We start from the raw sequence: 10,686 nt of genomic DNA on the forward strand, positions 1-10,686 counted from the left end.
AAGAACTCGCGGGCCGCATCCGGCCCGCGGGCCGTAGTTTGGAGACCCCTGATGTAAAGCAAACAAAAGAACATTTAAAATTCGTTATAAATTACTGGTTTGATTTATTAAAACTTTGCATTTTTTATTTATTCATGAGTCTAATTTTTTTGTAAACGAGATTATTTATAAAATTTGTATTAAATATGGTGTTTTTTTATTTTCTATTTTATGTACACGTATCTTTCATTATGACACGCGATTAATTGCTTCCTTAGTTCGAACATTTATGATACATGATAACCTGCTTCCTTAGTTCGAACATTTATGATACATGATAATCTGCTACTAAGACTTCATTTACTATTTTATTTACTAAATCTACTTTGGGAAAAGGTTTTAAAAATGGCGTCGGATAACAAGCTAGCAGTGGAAATAATCCAAAGTGTGGGCCACTACTGGTCAGACAATGAACTCAATGACTGTAGAATTTCTGTGGATAGTATATAGATAAATAGATAGATAGCCATGTAATAAAAGGTACGTAACTCTAATAAACAAAACATAATGTAATAGCCAGTTTCTTAGCATAGAAGTTATACTTTTGAATATTGTATTATCTAGACGAAAAGACGGAAAGAATAGGTAAACCTCGACTACATTGTTCGCATATTTTAAGACCGAGCCATTGTAAAGCTAGTCATTGTTACACGTACACCATTGTGTTTTTAACGCTATAGACATTGTTCATCCAAAAACTATGTAACACTAACTTGTGGTAACGCTTGGCTGCGTCGAACAAAATTTTTATGGTTACGTGATACGCTATTGTGTTGTCTCACCTTAAAGCACTAAACCTTAGTGGGTAAAGTTGACGGGTTATCCCCACTGAGGAAGTTATACAAATGTATATACATATATATATATATATATATATATATATATATATATATATATATATATATATATATATATATATGTGTGTGTGTGTGTGTGTGTGTGCGTGTACGTGTACGTGTACGTGTACGTGTACGTGTACGTGTACGTGTACGTGTACGTGTACGTGTGCGTGTGTGCGTGCGTGCGTGCGTGTGTGTCTGTGTGTGTGTGTGTGTGTTCAAGGAAGTAAAGTGATCTTTCTCTTTCTACCGTAAAACTTTTTTTTTTAAAAAAGGGTGGGGGGGGGGGGGGTTCATGTAACGCTTCCTAAACTGTTTATCATCTGTCTTAACCACCACCCATCAAAACACAAGTTTTAGAACCCATCTAAACTTCTAGTTTTTTACCTTCACATAACTTAAGTGTTTTCAACATGTAACTCGAGAGAAAAATTTGTCAAAGTAGGGCAATCGAAATACGAGCGGGAAAGTCCAAAGAACCCCCTGGAACGATGTCCAGTCTGAATTCCCACCCCTACACCCTAACCCCCATCTTACTCTGCTCTATCCTATGTATGACCTAAATGTTCAGTCACTATAAAAGCTGCAACGGTGCTAGATAACAGAACGCCAGTCGTAAAGAAGAATTGAATCGTTTCTGAGTGTACAAGAAACAAGGTAAGTCGTATTTATTAATTTTAACTATTCATGCAATGCAATACTCTAACTAGAAGAATTCTATTTTACTTTTAGGTTTCACGTGTTACATATGCATTTAAGTTTATTGTTGTTTTATATTAACTTCAGAATATTTCACTTCTTCTTGTCAGATGGGGATAATTTATTGAGAAAATATATTGTGTTTTGTTCTTATGTTTTGCTCTAATGTGGATGGGTAAATAGTAGTTTATTATTGTATTTATCATAAAGAATCATTTTATTTATGTATTTCAATGTATAAAAAAAGCTTGTTAATATTTGTGTCCAGTTATATAAATATAATAAAACGTATGACTTTAGCAAGTTGTTCTTATATATAGTATTTAAAAAGTAGTTAGGGGTCGTCCATAAATGACGTCACACTCGTAGGGTGGAGGAGGGGTCTGTAATTTTGTGACGGCGTGTGACGAGGAGAAGGGGGGGGGATGTTCAGATGGTGTGACGCCACTTTTTTGCATTATAAAAAAGCAGAGGTAAAAAACAAGTTTTAGCCGTTATTTCGCGTTTTAGAAAACGGTTTTAATAAATTGTAATCGGAATTGATCAAAATACTCAATGTTGACAGAGTTCTAACACGATTTTGAAAAAATATCGATGTTTTAAGAAAAGTTCAACATCAATTTTGAGGGGGGTTGTAGGCTGAGGTGTGACGTCATTTTAAGGCGGGGTGGGGGGTTGTTTGGCTTTTTGTGACGATGTGTGACGGAGAAGAGGGGGGAGGTAAAAATCGTCCAAAAAAACGTGACGTCATTTATGGATGACCCCTTAGTCCTTCTTTATTCTTTTATTTATTCACGAGCCGACCCGCGGCGTATCATACGCCGCAATTTAATTTTTTTTTTCTACTTTTCAGTAATTCATAATTTGTGAATTCGACAGTACCAATGCTGCCTCCCCTTAGTTACCTCCTCTAAGTTTAAAATCGTTTGAAACTAAATTATCTGCCCCTAATAGCCGTCACTAAACCCGGCTCCACGAATGTAAACATAGCGTGAACCACAGCTCACCAGACCATGTAGGGGTGGGGTGGTAGGGAGCGCGCTTACAGCTTGTTTTCTAGCGTCTCCCAGAAGAGAATTATATATACAGATACGCTCATAAAACTGTATAATATTGGACGACATTTTAAATAATAATATGCGATTAACTCCATTTTTGTAAGTCCTGTAATGTTTAGAGCTTTGAATATTACACATCCGTAATGAAAGTAATCCGAACCACAATATATGCTAATATTTTCAGGCCAGTTCTGCATCAATGAGTATCGACCACGCGTATCTCTAGAGCTGGGGGTTATCAACAGCTACATAATACATTGACTGCGTTCACTGAACGTTAAACACACGAATGCCACAAGTTAATACCCCTCACAGCTACATAAGACTTCGTCTCTTATCTGGCTTGGTTCACTGAACGTTATAAACACAAATGCCACCGGCTGAGACCTACCTACAGCTACAAAAGATATTTTCTCTGATCTGGCTTCTGGCTTTTGTTAGATCACAAAACAACATGGCCATTTCAAGCCACGTGACTCAGTCAACCGGAAATGACGCGAGTCGTTCGCCATGTTCGATCCAGAATCAACAAGATGGCACAGTGGTAGACTGTCAAGGTCGAAATCTTCGCAGTATTGACCTTTCCTGGTTTCCCAATAGTACAATCTCCATATTATTAGGCAACAACGTTTTGACCTCTGTACCTTCCATCTTTGAAGACCTAGGTTACCTACGTCGGCTCGACTTGTCTCACAACAAAATTGAATATCTTACTTTTTCCGGCTTGGGGAGGCTAGAATATCTTAATTTGAATTACAACCAAGTCAACATATTCAATGTTTCTAAAGAAACCTTCGCACCTCTTCAAAGTCTCACTGAATTGTCATTGGAACAAGATGGATATTTTAACCTGCCGTCTTATCCAAATGACATTTTCTCAAGTTTGATTAAGTTAAACACCTTGAGAATAAGCTGTTTAGGTGATGAATTATACTTTGGTGAAGAGTCGAAAATTTTGACATCATTTGTGACATTACGAATAACTCAGTATTTAAATCGAATTACTAACTCAAGTTTTAAAAACATACATCAGATTAAAAATTTGGAAATTAGTGGCATAAATTCACAATTAATTATTGATGAATCGCCTTTCCAGGTTTTAAAGAATGTAAACAGTCTAATTTTAAACGATATTCAGTTGCAGCTAAAAAGTGTACTTTTTAGGTTAAAGGATTTGGTTAATATAACGATGGATACGATTACTCTAGATAATCTCCGCATGGTTCGAGGTGAATCTTACAACACTCTACTCACGGGAGATGCCTTTCTTACACGCAAGTCGACGAAATACTTAAGGCAAATATGCGTGGCTCACGTTTCCATGCAACGTTGTTTGATTTTTGTCATTATGGACGGCGCAGTCTCAAGCCCAGCATGGGATCGATGCTTGAAAAGTATTAATTTGAATAAAAATCCAATCTATGGTATCAAACCGTTTTTATTTCAACTGCTTAACATCAAATATATTGAGCACATCACGATGGAATTTGACAATAAATTTGAACAAAAATCCAAATCACTTATGGAAATTGAAAATATTGATGAATGTAAAAATGGTATAGCTTCAAAGACTAAACACACTTACAGCGTTGAGAGTAGTATATCACTACCAGCTACAAAGTTTTTTGAGAAGAGTATAATTATCTACATGTCAAGCTCGCTACGTTATTGGGATTTTACCAGACTGTCCTCGTTGTCTTTTGATATTGCAGTTACTTTTGTGGGAGCTAACAATTTATGTTTTATAGATATGTCCGAATCTTATGGAGAGATTTATACAAGCACAGTTAGAGGTCTAGATAATCTAAAAATACTTTTATTATCTGGCAATAGTATTAGCAATTTAAGCTATTCCTTTTTTGACAAGATGCCATGTCTAGAAACGCTGGACCTGTCTAGAAATCAGATACCAAATGACTTGATGTCAAACTTCGGAGACAGGCTGTTTCAAAAACTCACAAACCTTCAACAACTTGAGCTGTCGTTTAACTTTTTAAACTCATTGAGCCCAAGGACGTTTTTGTATAATAGAAATCTAAGAGAGTTGTTTCTTGCAGGGAATAGATTTCAACAAATCCCGTTTAACCTACAATACACCCCAAACCTGAGGGTTTTAGATCTGAGGTTCAACGACCTGACCACTCTTACAGCTGACGTGAGATACAGTTTAGACAAGCTGGCTACAGACAACAAGGGGTTTAATTTGTATTTAGAAGGGAACGTTTTATCCTGTGGCTGCCATGACATCCAATTCCTTCTGTGGATGAAGCTGACAATTGTAAATATGGATCTGGATAGAAACTATTCTTGTATAGACACTGACGGGGTTTCTAGATATACAGAATCCATAACAGATCTTGGAGCATATTGGCGCAAATGTACAGGAGAGTCTTTTCTTTGGTTTTCTATTATAATGTTCTGTTTAATGTTCATTGGGTTTTTGCTGTGTGTTTTTGTTACCAAATATAAAACGTACATCATTTCTGGACTGCTGAATGTGTTTAGTGAAACCTTTCTAAAGAAACCTTCCAACTACGAGATTGGTGTCTTCATTGGTTATGCTGATAAAGATTACCAGTTCGCTTGTCATGACCTCAGGCAGTTTATCGAGGACACGCTGGGGTTAACGACCTTTATTCGTGACCGTGACCTCTCACCTTCAACTGACCTGGCCTCTGCCACTGTGCAGGCTATAGACAGAAGTTGGCGCGTTCTTCTGGTTGTCAACGAAACGTTTTTGTCACGTGACCGTTGGTTCTTGTTCATGTGTAGAGCAGCCACATCTGCTTTGACGTCTGCTAACCCTAAAAGAATTGTCGTTCTTGTTGAGGACCAGTTACATCACCGTCTGCCAGCCGAGCTGTCGAGGGTTGTGTTGGAGGATAACATTGTTGTTACCAGAGGCAATTTCTTAGACTATGAGCTGAAGGAAAAACTAAGAACACGATTGGTTGAATAAAACTACTTAACGCAAGTTTAAATAATGTTTACATTATATTTTTATTCGATCTTTGCTGAACAGTTCAAATCGTTAAAGAAAATGAGCGTCAAATTAAAACTGATTTTCATTAAAAAAACAATTGAGTATAAACATGTGAGATGTATGGTTATTACATTGGGATCAACTAATCTATACATGTAATAATAGCCGTTTTGTTGATTCATTTAAAAACAACAGTGCTATATTATTAAATTCTAATGTATGTTAAATAAATATAAATATAAAATAGCCGTTGTTTTTTTCCATTTTAATTTCAATTTTATGAATATTACCTTTCTTATATGGTACACAACAGCTCACACACACACACACACACACACACATATATATATATATATATATATATATATATATATATATATATATATATATATATATATATATATATATATATATATATATATATATATATATGTATAAATATGTGTGTAGGGCGGGGCTTCGAGAGATAACCCTATTGGCGGCACCTAATTGACTAGAAAATATTGAAATCTCATTTTTAGCTGCGTTGCTACATCATTCACAATTGAAAAAAAAAACATTTGGCTAAAAGAACTTATTGCATTGTTTCTACATCGATATTGTATTTCAAAATTAAAAGTTATTCAAGTACAAAAACTGGTAATAATTTTTTTTAACTTGTTTTCATAGACCATTGATGTCTGCTATCCTTTCATTCTAAACTGCTTATCTTCTGATTTTAATAGTTGACATTTTTTTTTATTGATTATTTTTGGCGCTGTTTTGTTTTGATCTTTTTTGTTTGCATTTGTATATTTTAATGATACGTTTGAACTCGAAATTATTAAACTCACTGACATCATACACTACATAAGAAACGCCTTAATATGTCACATAACAGGCAGAGGCGCCCGGGGACAAACTTTCGATTTGCACACCCCACCCCTCGAACTTTTTATTTGCACCCCCCCCCTCAAACTTTCAATTTGCACCCACCCCTCCAACTTTTTTTCATTTGCACCCCCCCCCCCCCCTCAAACTTTCAATTTGGCGCCCCCTCTAAGGTCGGCGCCGGGGACATATGCCCCCCCCCGTTACGCCTCTGATAACAGGTCCAGTTTCCGATGTCATTTTAGTCTTCTGTTCATTATTTTCACAACCAGATTCAACAAGCTGTTTTCATATCTCCCTTTTGTAACTATATGAACTCGAGCAATTGTAAGGGCCGCAACCCACGATTTCTAGTCGATTGTTGGAGAAGCTATTCTTGTAAACATTGAGTTGTCGTTCATGACAGCCGTGCACTCAAGTAAGAAGTTAGCTTACTAATTTTGCGGTTCACAATGACGGAACAGCTGTGGGGATGATAATAATGTCTACGTTAATCTACATGGTTTCCATCAGATAATTCTTTATACTCGAAGTTGTATGTTAGGTCTAACTTTAGGTTTCCTGGACAGTATTTCAATTAAAAGTAAAAAGGAAGTTTCCCTTTCAAACCTGACGGTCTATGGGGCAAGTGAAGTAGAGTTCACTTGTTTCTGTGACCTCAGCATATGAAGAGATAGTGTGGTCAGCACTATGCCCAACCGCCTGAGCATCGTGTAGGCCTAGGATGATATTTTAAACTGAGCATCTTGTAGGCCTACTCGTTAAAATAAAACTATTTCCGTTGATATAGGTTAATATAGTTGTCTTTTTTTTACTCATTAATTCAAACGTTATTTTTGTACCCTATTAATTTATTTATAATTTATATGAGAGTGATAGGGATTTACAATTACAAGGTTTTGTTTCGCTAGGCCTATTCATTTTTTTCACATTTTTTTTAAAATTAATTAAGAAAATTGCGCTTAAATTGTCACTAGACTTTTTATTAACTTGTTTTTTAAAACGAGAGTATTTATAAAATGTGTATATTTTTTTATTAAAATTTATTAAACACATATCTACTATTTATGACACATGGTAACCTGTTCCCTTAGTTCAAACACGAAAACTGTATTTACGTTATATAAAAACATTGTCCTGTCCTACATTGTGCTGCCATTGAATATGTTGTTTATTGACGTTCTTACTTAAGCCCGACCATTATAACATTCAGTTTATTTGTATGTAAACTGTTTTAAATTTGCATGACGAAATCTGGTTGGTAAATGAATCATTAAATAGAACGTGTAAGTACAACTAACTTTACAATCTACAATTTAATTACTTCAAAGCAGTGGCGGAACAAGAAAAAAAGGGCCGCCCCGCAAAAACAATTTTTAGGAAAAGTATATACAAAAGTGTGGAATTTTGTCTATAGAATTAGTAATAAAACAGATAGTATTAGTTACCTCACAAGTTAAAGACAGTTACAAGTACTATGGACGTTTCGACCCAAGGTCTTCGCCAGCACACAACAGTGTGATTACAGATTAGACAAATAAAGACAAACAGTAACACATTTTTTGACTTAGCTCGACAGTGAAAACACGTCTTGTCTGCTAGCCACGATATCCAAAAGAAAAGACGCGTGAGAAGGACGCTTGGACACCGTATAGGGGTGGGGTTAGGGGCGTGGTGTATGCGGGAGGGGGGGGGTTGTTAGGTGAAAGATATCTGTTCATTCAAGCCATCGGGTGCCCGTGTACCAAATTTAAGTATTAGTCGCGTTTCAGTGCTAAGGCGATTTTTAAAATTGTGGCAAAACCGAACGGCGGTTACACAAAAGTCCTTTTTTAAATCATGCCCACTCTTGTTGAAGTGTTTGGCCACAGGAAGACTGTCTTCATTGTTGATTGATCGCAGGTGTTGGCTAACCCTGTCAGACAATCTTTTGTCCATAGTACTTGTAACTGTCTTTAAGTGAGGTAACTAATACTATCTGTTTTATTACTAATTACATTAACCTCACTGCAGCTACCATTTGTTATTGTCTATAGAATAAAGCTAATCAAACCGCACATACAATATTCTTTTTACAAAACAACCATCAAGTCAAAAAATGCAAGAATATTATTTTTTTAAATATAAAAAAATATTATTGTCGGCTGTGGGTCCCATAAACGGTATGGGCCCCCGCATTGCGGGTCTAGCGGCATTGTAGTTCCACCTCTAGCTAGAATAAACTAAATACCAACCACAAAATCCCTACTAACCTATTCTATCCAGGTCGAAGGTTAGTGTAATGTCTCGTAATAGAAAAGGGAGCGAACTTTGCCATTCAGCCCTTGCAGTAGCCCTTAAATTATTCAAGTTTCGTCCCTTGTTATTTACAAATGTGTCAAAGTGAACTGGTAAGAGTTTTTAAAAAATTAGTTGTCATCTATGCACCAACAAGCGAGGTCAAATAAATCTAAGTTCAAGCTGTGTTTAATCTACCTTCGTATTTGTTGTATTCTAAATACAAATCAGCATTACAGTCTCGATGTTAGTTACGGAATATAATTAATTCCCTTTCTTAGATAGCTTACTTTAACGATTATGGGATTATGTTCTATAAAGGCTTCATTTGTAGTCAAGAAATAACTTACCTCAGTAATCTATGTAACACAATCTTGAAAAAACTATTCATCAAGCAATTTTAAACGAAGATATTTTGCAAAACTAAAATGGTATTAAGAAAACGTGTCATGAAAAATTTTACAGAACATATGTATATATATATATATATATATATATATATATATATATATATATATATATATATATATATATATATATATATATATATATATATATATATATATATATATAATTATTATATATCAACACTATGAATCCCACCCTTCCACTTTCGTGCTGTATAAAGCACATGATTTAGACCGTGACGTATAGACATAAACGCTATTTTCAATGATGTGTTGGTTTCATTTTGAAATAGAAACTGGTATTCCCTTCACTACACACACACAGCGCACAAGGAAGTGACAGCCCTTCCAACACAACCGGTGATATTCTGGTTTTTAATAGGTATGTTAAAGTTTTCTTTATTTATTTTAATCTATTTTGTCCTAACTAATGATGTTATCTAATTGTAATGATGCGAAAAGATAACTTTACTACAGGTTAACACTTTCTACATCTGATAATGTTATCACTGAATTTGTTCCCTATCCTTGTGAAACAGTGGAACTCGATCTGTTGACTTGACCTACAAACATACAAAACTCAATCGGGATTACATATGTAAAATGGATAGCAGAGTTTCTGAGTTTCTTTCAGGCATCTTCAAGGTGTGTTGGGAGGAGGCATAGTCGAAGCAGTATGCCATCCCACCCCTGAACAAAATAGAATAAATATATTTTATATATAGTATATTCGTATCAGCCCAACCCCCATTTGAAACAATGAAAATTGTTGTTGATGACGTCATACACAATGAGGTGCATCTGGGTAAAACTTGTCACAATGATGAGGCAGGGGGAGGTTGATAGAAAATTTGACATTGTTTGTATTTTTTTAAATACCAAACTTCTATTATACATGTTCTGTACAGTCAATATCTCAATGTGCAGATTCCAGTTTTAGTTTCAAATTGAAACTAAATTCGGAGTAGATAGAGGTGGGAATTGAGAGGTTGTCTGTAAATGAGGTCGTGCTTATCAAGATAAGAGGCAGAGGGTGGGGGTGGGGGTGGAAGTGGGGGAGGAAGGAAGCATATTATATTTCGTACTTTCAAAGTAACGTTGCAATTTAACAGGGCTACTCTGGAAAACCTATTTTTTAAATAATTTTGTAAAGCCATATAAATAAATGCAATTCATTAAATGATACGACTGTCACCACACTATAATTTAAATTTAATTTTTAAAATTGTCTTATAAATAGATAAAATTATTGTACAGTAATATAAAGTAGCTACACTTTTTTTAATAGTTTAATTTAAAACTTTCTTCTTTTACTTTTAGAGAAACATATCCTGCAACATGGCGTTGGATAACGAACTAGCAGTGGATATAATCCACAGCGTGGGCCGCTACTGGTCAGACAATGAACTCAGTGATTGTAGAATTTCTGTGGATGGCCAGGTGTTTCAGGCCAGTCGCTTCCATCTCAGCGCTTGTTCAGAGTTTTTCAGGCAAGTTTTTCACACTGAGTCTAT

At 35.4% G+C, this 10,686-nt stretch overlaps 1 protein-coding gene across 1 annotated transcript; it reads left to right on the forward strand.

Annotated features, from left to right (window-relative positions):
- The first annotated feature begins 4,115 nt into the window (after positions 1 to 4,115).
- LOC131956238 (toll-like receptor 4) lies at positions 4,116 to 5,594 on the forward strand. Its single transcript, XM_059320659.1, has one exon. It carries the CDS (start codon positions 4,116 to 4,118, stop codon positions 5,592 to 5,594), a length of 1,479 nt encoding a protein of 492 aa, XP_059176642.1.
- The last annotated feature ends 5,092 nt before the right edge of the window (positions 5,595 to 10,686 follow it).

The sequence above is a fragment of the Physella acuta genome, unplaced genomic scaffold (assembly GCF_028476545.2).
Source record: "Physella acuta isolate Inbredline_101_S28 unplaced genomic scaffold, ASM2847654v3 ptg001138l, whole genome shotgun sequence".
NCBI lineage: Eukaryota > Metazoa > Mollusca > Gastropoda > Physidae > Physella > Physella acuta.